Here is a 12714-nt window from a genome sequence, read left to right as displayed (position 1 = left end):
AATGAAACCTCAACCTGTCCAACAACAATCTACATGCAGAGAGCAACGAGAAGTTAGGACATCAATCAGATAAGAATCGGTCAGAGTGAAGAAACTCTTTCCTCCGGCACATGAAACAGCAAAAAGACAAATGCTGGAAACTTAAGAGACAGAGAACAGTACTTTAAAGGTCACTGAAGAAAGCAGCAGGTAGGAGCTAATAACATTTCTTAACAATATTAATACTGAAAAATTATTTAAAATGCAGATTTTCCTTTTTTAGAGAGATACAGACGATTGTTGTTTGATACATTTAGACAATTTGGAATCAGTGAACTGAATATTGGGACAATTTGTCATCAGAGTCATAATGAAAATGTACTGTAATAATCTTTAAATTTATGTTAACATTAAAAAGTAATTTAAAAAAATTATTATTAATTTTGCTAATGATTCAGTGTAGTGCACGAATACGGATCAGATGCTTTAATGTTGAAAAAGGCAATTTTAAATACAATTAAACAATATTCCTATTGATTTCAAAATTAAATGTTTTATAATGTCTTTAATCCTCCAAATGAAAAAGCAGTTTAAAATAACATGTCGGCATTAGTAAAGACTTGCCATGCATTTTATTATACACAGGTTTGGGACAACTTTTGATAAAGTCCCCTGAATGTGAACATGGAGACAATGTAGCCAGAACAATGTTTTAAAGATTACATTTGAATTTAATTGGGGCTGATATTTATTTGTTTTCTGTCCTTCTTGTGCAGAGCCATTACAATGGCCCCCTCCTTCCTGTCCTGTGTCGCCATCTGTGTCATCGGATCTGTCGCCTCAGTTCTTGCCCTACCACTAACCGAGCCACCATTGATCCATGACCACCCGTTTGTGACAATATGGAACGCCCCCACTGACGAGTGTCAGCAACTTCACATCCCATTGGAAACTGCAGCTTTTCAGGCGGTGACCACACCTGCAGCTGTTCCAGGTCAGTTTCTCACCATCTTCTACGAGGACCGCCTTGGTCTTTACCCTAAAGTTAACTCCATCAAGCAGAAGCGCTACAGAGGCGCAGTCCCCCAAAATGGCAACCTGACGGAGCACCTGGCGAAGGCCCAAAGTCAAATAGATCACGATATCTCTCAAGATTCCTCTCCTGGACTGGCTGTCATTGACTGGGAGTCCTGGCGTCCCCTTTGGGACCAGAACTGGGGATCGAAGCGTATTTATCAGACGTTGTCCATTGCTAATGCAATGCAGATGGCCCCATTTTTATCATCAAAGGAAATTTCCAAGCTGGCAAAGAGCCAGTTCCAGAATGCAGGGCGCAGCTTCATGGAGAAAACCATCAGCCTCGGCATTGGCGAGCGTCCGAGCCGCCGCTGGGGCTTCTACCTTTTCCCTGACTGCTACAACTATGGATGGGAAAAGCCTGGCTACACCGGTATGTGCTCAACAAAGACCCAGAAGCAGAACAACCAGTTGCTGTGGTTGTGGGAACGCAGCACCGCCCTCTTCCCCTCCATCTATCTCCACCTGACTCTGAGGAACTCCCCCCGGGCTGCACTCTACGTCCGCAACCGTGTCCAGGAGGCGCTAAGGGTGGCGGCACTGCCTAAACGTCCCTACACGGTGCCAATCTACGTCTACTCCCGACCGCTTTATCGGGATCAAACCCAGATATTTCTGAGCCAGGTGTGTATTAGGTTCCTTAAAAATCAGTTTCAATAACTTTGAATAAACTCTCCTCAGGCCAATAGGTGTTGGTGTAATCAGGTGCTGCCCACCACTCCAACGTATGAAAACCAAACAAAATATGATTATCAGACTAAATCTTATTTTTGTTTCTATCCTTGCTGAAATGATTGAAGCTGTCTCATATGACTGTTCGAGTTCACTTAGCAATTACAATCATTTTCTTACATTAAACTGACTGACAAAAAAACTAAATGGAGGGAGAGAGTACAATGTGAACAGTATGTTTCAAGTTGATTTGAATTGAATGGAAATAATCAATGGAAATAAATCAGTCTAGAAATGACCTGAGAACAAATACATTTACAAATTATCTTCAAATTTGTTGAGAAACGATCACATTTCTTGTGTTGTTCTTCCTCTTTCAGGCAGATCTTGTCAGCACGGTCGGAGAGTCTGCTGCTCTGGGAGCCTCTGGGGTTGTAATGTGGGGAGGCACCAAAGACTACAACAACAAGGTAACCACAACGTTATGGTTGGACTGACCTGCCCTCTGTCATCAAAGGATTAGTTACCTTGACACATTATTCACATGGTAGCAAGTAAGCTCAAAAAGGGTCTGTAATCATTCCTTCTGTTTGCGTAATGGCTATGAACTGATCCCTTTTTAACATGGCAACATTGTTAGCGGTGGGTTTATAAAAAATAATGTTTTATTGTATCTGAAGCAGTGGGAAGATGAAGATCATCACATGGAAATGTGTCACTTTAAGTTTCTGTGTTTGGCCACTGCCATGATAACGTACTCAATATATAACACAGATGACTAAACTTTAATCAGCACATAAGTAATCTGCTTTCTTTCCTCTTGTAGGAGGAACTGTACGTACTTCCTAACTCTGCTGACAGATGTGTGACAAAACTATCGAAGTTTCTGCTTTTTTTTTGTTTTTTTGTGTTGATGTGTCTTCAGTTTCATTTTCATTGCATTTTGATGTTAATATGATCCTGTCACGCAAATAACATATATTGTTTTCGGAAGTAAAAAAAAGTAAATAAAGAATTAATGCACACTCACTATAATTTCAGGACTCAATCATGAACATCGCTGTTCCTTTTTTATTTTTTTTATTTTTAAGGTCATGAAAATAGTACATCAATGTGTCAATATTTGGAGAAAACTTAGTTTTTTGTCTTCAGCTTTTAATATTTGAGGAATATTATGTATGTTTTTTAATTACTAAAAAAAATGATTCCTAAGTCTCGAGTATGAACCTCACCATCTCTCTGCAGGCTGCCTGCCAGTCTCTGTCCGAGTACCTGACATCCACCTTCAACCCGTATGTCGCCAACGTGACGGCGGCTGCCATGCTCTGTAGCGAGGTCCTGTGCCAGGGGAAGGGCCGCTGCGTCAGGAAGAGCTATGACTCCCCCCACTACCTGCACCTGAACCCCACCTACTTCCACATCCTGCGGGCTGACAGGAAGTATGTGGCTATCGGTCTCCCTTCCGCCGCCGACCTCAACGCCTGGGGGGAAAACTTTACCTGTCAGTGCTACGCGGGGTGGAGCTGTTCTCCCAAGCTGTTGCATCCAACCTCCATCAAACTCATCTGGGTTTAGTCTGAGGAGAATAAAATGTTTCCAAAATGGTGTCCCTTGCCGACTCACTAGTCTAATTATATGTTGCTTAATCCAATTAAAAATAAACATGTAAATCAGATGCAACAGAGCTTTATTTGAATTTTAAATCAAAAGGTGTCAAAGAAAAGGCTATCCTGAAAACAAGTATTGTCACTGGAAGGTTTGTTAGTCTGTGAGTGATGGCAAACAAGACACGTGAATAACTAGTCTATGTCAAAGGAAAAGGCCTGCCATGAGTTTCTCATTCTCATAAAAAAAAAAAATCTAAGTTTTTCGAGATTTATTTTGCTTTTTTTAAATTTGGCACAGCCCACCAACCCCACACATGCTGTCAACCTGTGTTTGACTATTAATAAACCGCTTTATTTTGCCTCTACTGCGTTTGGTTCATTTAAATATTGTTTGTTGTGTCGTTATAGTCCTTAAATCCCACCAAAGGGATGTAACAAATGGCATTAATAACAATTGCAAATCAATTTTGGAGGTTCAACCAGCTCATTGCCTGTGACACGAGTGGGTGGGTGTGGGAGAGAAAGCTGGAAGAAATATTTTATTGGTGTTTTCAGTGATTACCTTCTTTTCTTTTTTTTTTTTTTTTTAAATGTGTGCACACAGAGATAGCACTCTCAAAGAAAACAGAGGAATGATCAGAGAGAGCAACATCAGTCTTCACAACAAGTCTCTCTCGCTAACCTTAGAGGATGACAAATTTCCAGGTCAAGATGATTTACTTCTCTGCTCTACTAATTGTGCACAATATATTAACATGTATTACTTATGTCTGACAATATGCTTCATTGGATACTTACTAGACCAAGTGTTGATTATATTAACATCACGGTTTCCTTCAACACACCACTCACAGCAGAAGTTGACATATTGATACAAAACTTTACCAAATACAATTTAAATTTAAACAAAACTTAATGATTACAGAGATCTTCTTTATGTCCCTAAAATGGAGGTGGGTTTCCACTATGTGACTGCAAACTGATTTATGTCCCCAAAACATGAATTAAAGCTTGTATCCACAGGCTTTAATTATCAACTTCCCATGTAATAAACAACCTCAACGGAAAATAAAGATAATGCTCTTTTATCAGAATTAGTGATTTTGTGGAAATTTCCCACAACTGCAATTGTTTCACTTGGAAAAAATTGACTTGACCTCTTTGTTTTGTTAGATAAAGAAAAAAAAAACTGTAAATCAATTGCTATTAGTAGCAACTTTGAGCTAAAGCTGATGATCTGTGATGGAACCAGTCAAGCTGCTTATGAATGTGATTCATCAGTCCATGATTAAACCAGAATTATTTCCTTCATCTCAATAAATTTCCAACCACAGTTGACTAAGTTCAAACTATCACTGCATTCCTCGTGTGTCCGGACAGAGGCCTCAGATATCAGCGGAAGAGACACATTGTCCTCATTGTTGAGCTTCTTTGGATATCTTCCTCAAGGCGGGAAGGAGGGAGCCTAGAAAATGTCAAAAACCAATAAAGAGACGGAACACCTCAAGGCTGCAGATCACTCAGCTCTGACAAGTTGTCACACGTGTTCCACCTGTAACTCAAGTGCCTGCAACAGCTTATTTAAAGAGGAGCTATTTAGACTTCCAGAGGAGAATGAAGTTGTACTGTTTATGATGAACAGGTAATAATTTCAAGACTCAGTGACCGTGCAGTTTGGACGCCAGGGATTTGGAGCCCAGAGCAGGTTGGTGCTCATTGATGTCTTATTTAACTGCCTAATTTGGGTTAAAAGGTTTATTGGGAGTTTAACCTGAATATTATAAGGGTGGAGTTCACCAGCAGCTCTAACACAACTTCTTCCTTGAGTATAACCTCACATAAGTGCAGTTTAAGTGTTAACCTTCCAGGTATCCTCGCGGACACTATGCGAGAGCTGCGTTCGTCTGGGTCAAATTTGACCCGGAGGACAAAAGGTGCGTAGTCCTACAATGAAAAATGTATCAACATTTTTTTTTCAAACTTTCGTCATCCAACTTCATTCCAACGTATTGACACTGGTTTTACACTTTTCTTTTTATATTTATGGTCAATAGACCTAATTTTAATGAAATTTGTGCTCATTTTTGAGTAAAAGAAAATTGTGACTTAATTGTATTATAATGAAAATTAAATTTGTATTTCTCGATGGATTATCACAGACTGGTATCTGTCATATTTTAGTCCGATTTTTTTTTTTTTTAAACCATTTCATATTTTCCACTGGCAGCAAATAGTCACACCTGTTGTCCTCCTGTTGTCAAAACTGACCCAGTCTGTTTTTTAGGGCTTGTAAGGCATAATGGAAAGTTCATCACATCATTTTTTGTCAAACCTTGTTAGCCAACTTCATTCCAACTCACTGACACTGTTTTTACACTTTTTATTTAAAAATGTTTGGTCATTAGAGCTCATTTCTTCTGAAATTATAATTCATTTTTGAGTAAAAAAGAAGCACAAATTATCGCCCAATTCTGTGGCACATTTTGTTAGTCAACATCATTCCAACTCAACACAACTCATTTTCCACACACCTCGTGTGTGTGCGTGTGTGTGTGTGTGTGTGTGTGTGTGTGTGTGTGTGTGTGTGTGTGTGAGAGTTTGTTTTTGTTGTGTTCACATGTTGGAAAGGGAAAGCAAAGGACTCGTTAGGACAGCTGCACACATGTGGAGCTTTGAATGTGTGTGTGTGTGTGTGTGTGTGTGTCTGTATGTGCATATGTGTGTGTGTGTGTGTGTGTGTGTGTGTGTGCGTGTGTGTGTGTGTGTGTGTGTGTGTGTGTGTGTGTGTCTGTGTCTGTGTGTGCGTGTGCGTGTATGTGTTTGTTTTTGTTGTGTTCCCAGCAAAGGGAACAAAGCAAAGTCAAAGGACTCGTTAGGACAGCTGCACATGTGGAGCTTTGAACGTGTGTGTGTGTGTGTGTGTGTGCGCGCGCGTGTGTTTGTTTGTTTTTGTTGTGTTCCCATGTTTGGAAATGAACGTCAAAGGACGAGTTAGGAACGTTTCACACGTGTCTAGACTGTGTATTTCAATTGAACAATGCAGGTCAGGCAAAAATCAATCACCACTTTCAGCAAAAGAGTTGGGCTTGTAAAACAATTTGCCCATGATTAAATGTTTTCTAAGCCACCAAACGTGTGGATGGGAGACAGCTAGCTATAAATAGAAGTAAATATAACTGTCGAGGCTGTAAGAATTGAATTATTCTTTTGAGTGTTGACATCATCACACTAATACCACAAAGGTCTCACTGATACATCAATACCAGCATAGATGTTGGCTGATATTAAAATGTGTTTTGAATAAATTGTTGCCACATTTTTATTTAGTCTTTTCTTATATTTATCTTTTATTCAAATCCTTCACTCAAGTTATTTGTAGAACACATTAAAAAACAATTGCTGGACATGTACATCTACACTGATATTATATAAATGAAAATTAAAAGGTAAAAGGCTATAAAAGACTAAATAGATTACACATTTGAGGAAATGACATTTTTAAAAATAATTTCAATAAATAAATAAATTTTTACCAAGAGTTATGGGACAAGAGAAGACACCACTGTCTGACTGTCCACACCTGGACTTTGGTGGTTGCTTGTGATCCGATCCCAGCAGGACACATGTGGGTGTGGCTGGAAACAGCAACTATTTGGATTCTGCCCCAGTCTGCATACTCAGTTTTCAATTGGTTGCCTCATTTTTGTGTGAACCAGCTTTTGTTGAGACACAGTTTGCACAGTTGGACAGTTTCTGAAACTCCACTTCTTTTTGACGTCAGAGTAAAAACTTTACATTCTAATCCAGGGCACAGCTACACATGTACTGTTGGCCACTGTTGAGACATTTTATTTCTTTTAATACTCACTGTAGAACAAGACATATTGTTTAAAATACATTTTTGTGCAAAATAAGCTTCACTACATCGGGGACAATATTTTTATCCAACAAAGCCTTCATCCAAATTAAACGTCCTGCTGTCAATATGCATCTTTCCATTTCACTAATTACAAACTATGTTGTTTCAGTCTGTTCCCTTTGTTTTATTTTGTACTTTTCAAACTCTACCTCAATTGGCCAGCATATTTTAGTCTGCAGATGAAAAAAAAACACAAGGTACATAAAGTCTTTTTTTTTTTTTAAATGTATTTCTAAAGGTTACTGAGGTTTCTGAGGTTACTGTTCATAAGCTTTAAATGTGTTTGAGGGTGTTTCCATCTGAGCAACATGTTGGCATGTGATGAGTCAGGCTGCAGTTTCTGAAGTTTGACGATGAGCTTAATTGATTTTCTGAACCAGGGGTAGAAAAAGACAGATGATGGACAGGAGACAGACAGGAGTTAAAGTAGAACAAACATATCATAAAAGGCAACAGCACAATTATTGAGCAGGCTGTCTTTGCCTGTGAGAGAAACACAATAAGATGGGAACATACATATTAGAAACACAACAAGAACAACACCAAGAGTCCTGGCTGCTTTCATCGCAGATTCTTTTTAGGTGTTACTGTAGTTGACTGCTGCAGTGAGACTGGTGCAAGCTGAGACCGCATGGCTCGAGCCTGAGACGCAGCCACCACTTATACTATCAGATACAGAAGTACAATAACTGAGATGGGAACAATGAAGAGAAATATAAGATCAAACAGTCCAGGAATGTAGTTAACGACAAAGCCGCACTCTCCATAACAGAAGTGATACCTGCCTGGTTGTTTCAGGACATCATTCAGAACCAGACCAAACCACAGAACAGATACAACACACATCCGAACTCTTTGAATTTTTGAATTGTGATTTTTGGAGGAGTAATGCAGAGCGTAACAAATAGCCACATAGCGATCAATAGATATGAACACCATGCTTCCTATTGAAGTGATGAATGCTAAATACTGATACACGGCACACATGAGGTCACCAAATAGCCAGCAGCTGTCTATGAATATCATTTGAAAGAGCACGAGGAAGCCCACGAAGAAATCTGAGACGGCCAGAGAGAAGAGGAAGAGGTTGCTTTGGGTGTGGAGCTTCGTGGGGAGGAAGAATAGCAATACTTTATTATTATTCTGTTGTATCTATAACCAGTAAGAGTGAAACAGACAGAGAAATACTGAAATACCAAAATACACGCTGCATAATGTGGCCACTTGAAGTGTGCGATGGAGATGATGACCAGCAGGTTGAGAGTCACTGAGCAAAGAGATGAAGAACAGCAGAGTGTAAATCAGCATTTCTCAAAGTGAGGATGCTTCGATCTCCTTCGGAATCTTGAAGATTCTGAAAAGCAGAGCTCAGCTTCATCCATCACCAGAGAGAGAAGCAGCTACTGAACCCAGCAGCTCTCTGACCCAATCCTTGTGTCACACAGCTGATTAATCTGCACCCCCCCTCCACCCTCCACACCACTGTACTGTTGTTTTTCTCCATAGAGATTGACTCACTATCTTCCTCGAATTCCCTCCTTTCCTTCCATCCATGTGTTCAGTCAGTACTTCCAACCACAACCTTTTTTTCTTCCAATTGTTTTTTTCCATCCTCTCAGAGAGGAGAGGTGCCTGCAATTGTTGCAGCACACTTTAATAATAACAAAAACACGTGTAATCGTTCCAACACGAGGTTCCATCAAAAGTTTCCGAGCACAGTGTGTTAGTATGACATGCACTGAGCAGGGAGAAGCTGTAACCTGTGAGTCTGTATTGTAGGTATCATCACTAAATCAACATTAGCACCCGAGTTATGCATGTTTCGGCTGTTCCAGTGTGTCTACCCTGTGGATCATGATTGGGCTTTTCCTTATTGCATCACCAAATAAGAAGGAAAAAACCCAAAATAACCCCAAACCCCAAACCCCTTGCTCAATTATGATATACATCTGCTAACAATTCAGTTCAATATTTCATACGGAGGGTTAACTTTGTTACTGTCTGGAACCATCTTAAATTGACAAATATAAGAACTAATTTTTCTTTGTGTGATGACTAACAGGGAGACATTCTTTTTTGAATGTGTTATAAATAAAAGCAACTTAAAAAGCTCCTGTACGAATCAAAACAAAATGGATTTCTCTAAGAGCTGCCGTAAATCATTTGTGACCTAATATTCCTGATTTATTCCTTCCTTCCTTCTTTTTATTGCAGATCGGACTCTTGCTACAAAATGAGGCAAGTCAAACTCATTCATAACAAACATCTCTCATTTATCTTCGTCATTAAGTGGGCCCTGCTGTGCTCCAGCAGAGCCTTACCGAGGACCGACCCTCCCGTTCTTCCTGACTACCCCTTCATGTTTACGTGGAACGCCCCAACCGAGCTGTGTGACCTCCGCTTCGGCCTACCCCTTGACCTCTCCTACTTCCACTTTGTCAGCAGCACCCTGAGAACAGCAACCAACCAGAACATCTCCATATTCTACATCGACCGCTATGGCATTTTTCCCTACATTGACAAATACACCGGGAAGATGTACAACGACGGTTTGCCGCAGCTTATAGACCTGCAGGAGCACCACGAGGAGGCTGAGGATGACATCGGGTTCTACATTCCTGTCGACCGCCCGGGCCTCGCCGTGCTTGACTTTGAAGAGTGGAGGCCGCAGTGGGCTCGAAACTGGGGAAGCAAAGACATCTATCGGCAGTATTCCATTGAATGGGTCAAAATGAAAAATGCGTCATTGTCCGACGATGAGGCAAAGAACCAGGCAAAGTTAATGTTTGAACATGCGGCCAAAAGGTACTTTCTCCAATCTATCCAAATCGGGAAAAATTTGAGGCCCAAAAGACTTTGGGGTTACTACCTGTACCCCGACTGCTACAATTACGACTACAACCAGGACATGGTGTGTTTCACAGGAGAGTGTCCTGACCTTGAGAAGCACAGGAATGACAACTTGATGTGGCTCTGGAAAGAGTCCACAGCGCTCTTTCCATCCATCTATCTGGAGTTTGTGCTCAGAGACTCCCAGCAGGCCCGGATGTTTGTCCGCCATCGCATCCAGGAGGCCATGAGGGTGTCAACCCTCCCCAACAGCTCCTACTCCATCCCCATCTACGCCTACATAAGACCTGTGTACAAAGACAGTATTAACAACTACATGTCAGAGGTCAGAAACAAACTGGAACACAGCTTTTTATCACCTTTGGGCACAATGTATGTATGTGTTATGTACAATTTGTGTGTATGCTAGTTTGTGATTGGCTGGCAGGACCCTACCATCCGTCTTTTTAAAAAATATATAAAACTCTTTGAAAAAACTTTTGTTATCACAAAATTGGGTTATTATTACTAAAAAAAATGTTTTAATGAAAAGTAAAACCAAAATTGAAAACAATTTAAAGTATCAGTGAAACTGTTTCATATGTTGTTTCATATGTTGATCATTATTGATTATAATATTTTAATGTTGATCCTTGGTGATGAGTTTTATTGCCTCCCTGTCGAAGCCCTGCTCTACTGTAATTGTCCGGCTAACATGTTTTTGCAGTTCGATCTAGTCAACACCATCGGAGAAGCCGCTGCTCTCGGGGCCGCCGGTGTCGTTTCCTGGGGAAACATGAATGTCACAGATACAGAGGTAGAATGAGACTTCACTCTGTAGTTTTTAAATAAACGTATTCTTTTCACAGCTTCACCAGCAACCATAAACTGACTCTGTCCCACAATCTTGTAGGACTCCTGCTTTGACGCTCGACGTCACTTGGAGCAGGTCATGAACCCGTACATCCTAAACGTCTCCACGGCGTCACGGCTCTGCAGCAGGGCACTCTGCCAAGGCCGAGGCCGCTGTGTGAGGAAGCGCTGGAACGACGACGTCTTCCTTCATCTTGACCCCCGTCGTTACCAGATCCAGCGGCAACGACGCGGCGGCCCGCTGATGGTCACCGGCGGCCTCTCGCAGGACGACATTAACTGGTTCGAACGCAGCTTCGACTGCATGTGTTATGGGACAGAGCCGTGCCAGTCAGTCCTGACACTCAATGTCCTCCACGAAGCCGTCTTCAACCAGAGGAGTCGAGGTGCTGACCAGACGCACTCTCCCTTGTTGGTGGTGATACTAATCTGTCTCAAGTATGTGATGTGAATATAAATTATAGAATAAACGTTGCACTTTTGAGACAAGACGTGTGGGTGCAAACAGTTAGAAGACAATTACACCATTTTTTAGCTTGTTGTTCACTTGTTTTGTTATTTCTGACTGTTTTTACCTGCATCTCCATAAAGAATGTTTCTATTTAAAGTCTCTAAGCCTCATTCCCACCACTTTCTTTCCCCAAATAGTCATGTAAGCACAATGTAAACTAAAACATTGTTTAAAAGGGACATAGGATTTTAGTGTTTTTCTGCCATTTCTACACTGTTATGATATCATAAGTGTTGTACATGTCCAAACTTTGAAAACGCGAGGTGAACATGTAAAATGCCCCCTGCAAGTCCAAACCCATCCAGACACCAGGAGAAAATCCTTGAGTGAAGGACTTCATATCTTTAACCACAATTGGATTATAACTGATCGGATGTAAACACAAAGTGAATGTTTGCGTCATGACTGCTGACTCTTTGCCAGCTCTTTGAGGTAACTGAAAACAAACCAGTAGAACACAAGCAGAAATTTACATGAGACTTCTGGACAGGTGGTATACTCGCTATAAAGTCAGAGGAAGCTTCTATTCCAAAAGAAGCACACTTTGGTTTAGACATCCCGCCCCTCTCCAGGAGCTTGGTTCCAGAGCCAGTGCTGTGCATGGAGGTGAGCCCAACTACGCTGCTCAAAGAAAATAAAGGGAACACTCAAACAACACAATGTAGCTCCAAGTCAATCACACTTCTAGGAAATCAACCTGTCCAGTTAGGAAACAACACTGATTGTGAACCAATTTCACCTGCTGTTGTGCAAATGGAACAGACAACAGGTGGAAATGAGGCAATTATCAAGACAACCCTTTAAAGGAATGGTTCTGCAGGTGGTGAACACAGACCATTTCTCTGTCCTCATCCTTTCTGGCTGATTTTTGGTCACTTTTGCATTTTTCCAGTGCCCTCACCACTAGAGATAGCATGAGGCGGTGTCGTCAACCCACAGAAGTTGTTCATCCAGGATGGCACATCAATGCACACTGTGGCAAGAAGGTTTGCTGTGTCTGTCAGCACAGTGTCAAGAGCACGGAGGAGATACCGGGAGACAGGCCGGTCCACCAGGAGACGTGGAGGGGGCCGTAGGAGGACAACAACCCAGCAGCAGGACCGCTATCTGCTCCTTTGTGCAAGGAGGAACAGGAGGAGCGCTGCCAGAGCCCTACAAAATGACCTCCAGCAGGCCACTAATGTGCATGTTTCTGCTCAAACTGTCAGAAACAGACTCCATGAGGGTGGTACGAGGGCCCGACTTCC

General features: G+C 41.3%; 2 protein-coding genes across 2 annotated transcripts; both read left to right on the top strand.

The window, feature by feature from the left end:
- The first annotated feature begins 111 nt into the window (after nt 1-111).
- On the top strand, nt 112-3700 carry LOC138206157 (hyaluronidase PH-20-like). Its single transcript, XM_069162682.1, has 4 exons — nt 112-189; nt 756-1680; nt 2109-2198; nt 2974-3700. Exons 2-4 carry the CDS (start codon nt 766-768, stop codon nt 3301-3303), a joined length of 1335 nt encoding a protein of 444 aa, XP_069018783.1. The 5' UTR covers nt 112-189; nt 756-765; the 3' UTR covers nt 3304-3700.
- Nucleotides 3701-9418: 5718 nt separating this feature from the next.
- Nucleotides 9419-11541, top strand: LOC138206360 (hyaluronidase-5-like). The gene is made up of 3 exons (XM_069163000.1): nt 9419-10429; nt 10811-10900; nt 10997-11541. Exons 1-3 carry the CDS (start codon nt 9488-9490, stop codon nt 11405-11407), a joined length of 1443 nt encoding a protein of 480 aa, XP_069019101.1. The 5' UTR covers nt 9419-9487; the 3' UTR covers nt 11408-11541.
- Nucleotides 11542-12714: the final 1173 nt, after the last annotated feature.

Source organism: Embiotoca jacksoni, unplaced genomic scaffold (genome assembly GCF_022577435.1).
Source record: "Embiotoca jacksoni isolate LCO1_2020_lvr unplaced genomic scaffold, fEmbJac1.0.p SCAF_3, whole genome shotgun sequence".
Taxonomy (NCBI): Eukaryota; Metazoa; Chordata; class Actinopteri; family Embiotocidae; genus Embiotoca; species Embiotoca jacksoni.
Note: the sequence above shows the minus strand (reverse complement) of the source record. Positions and strands in the feature narration are given on the sequence as shown.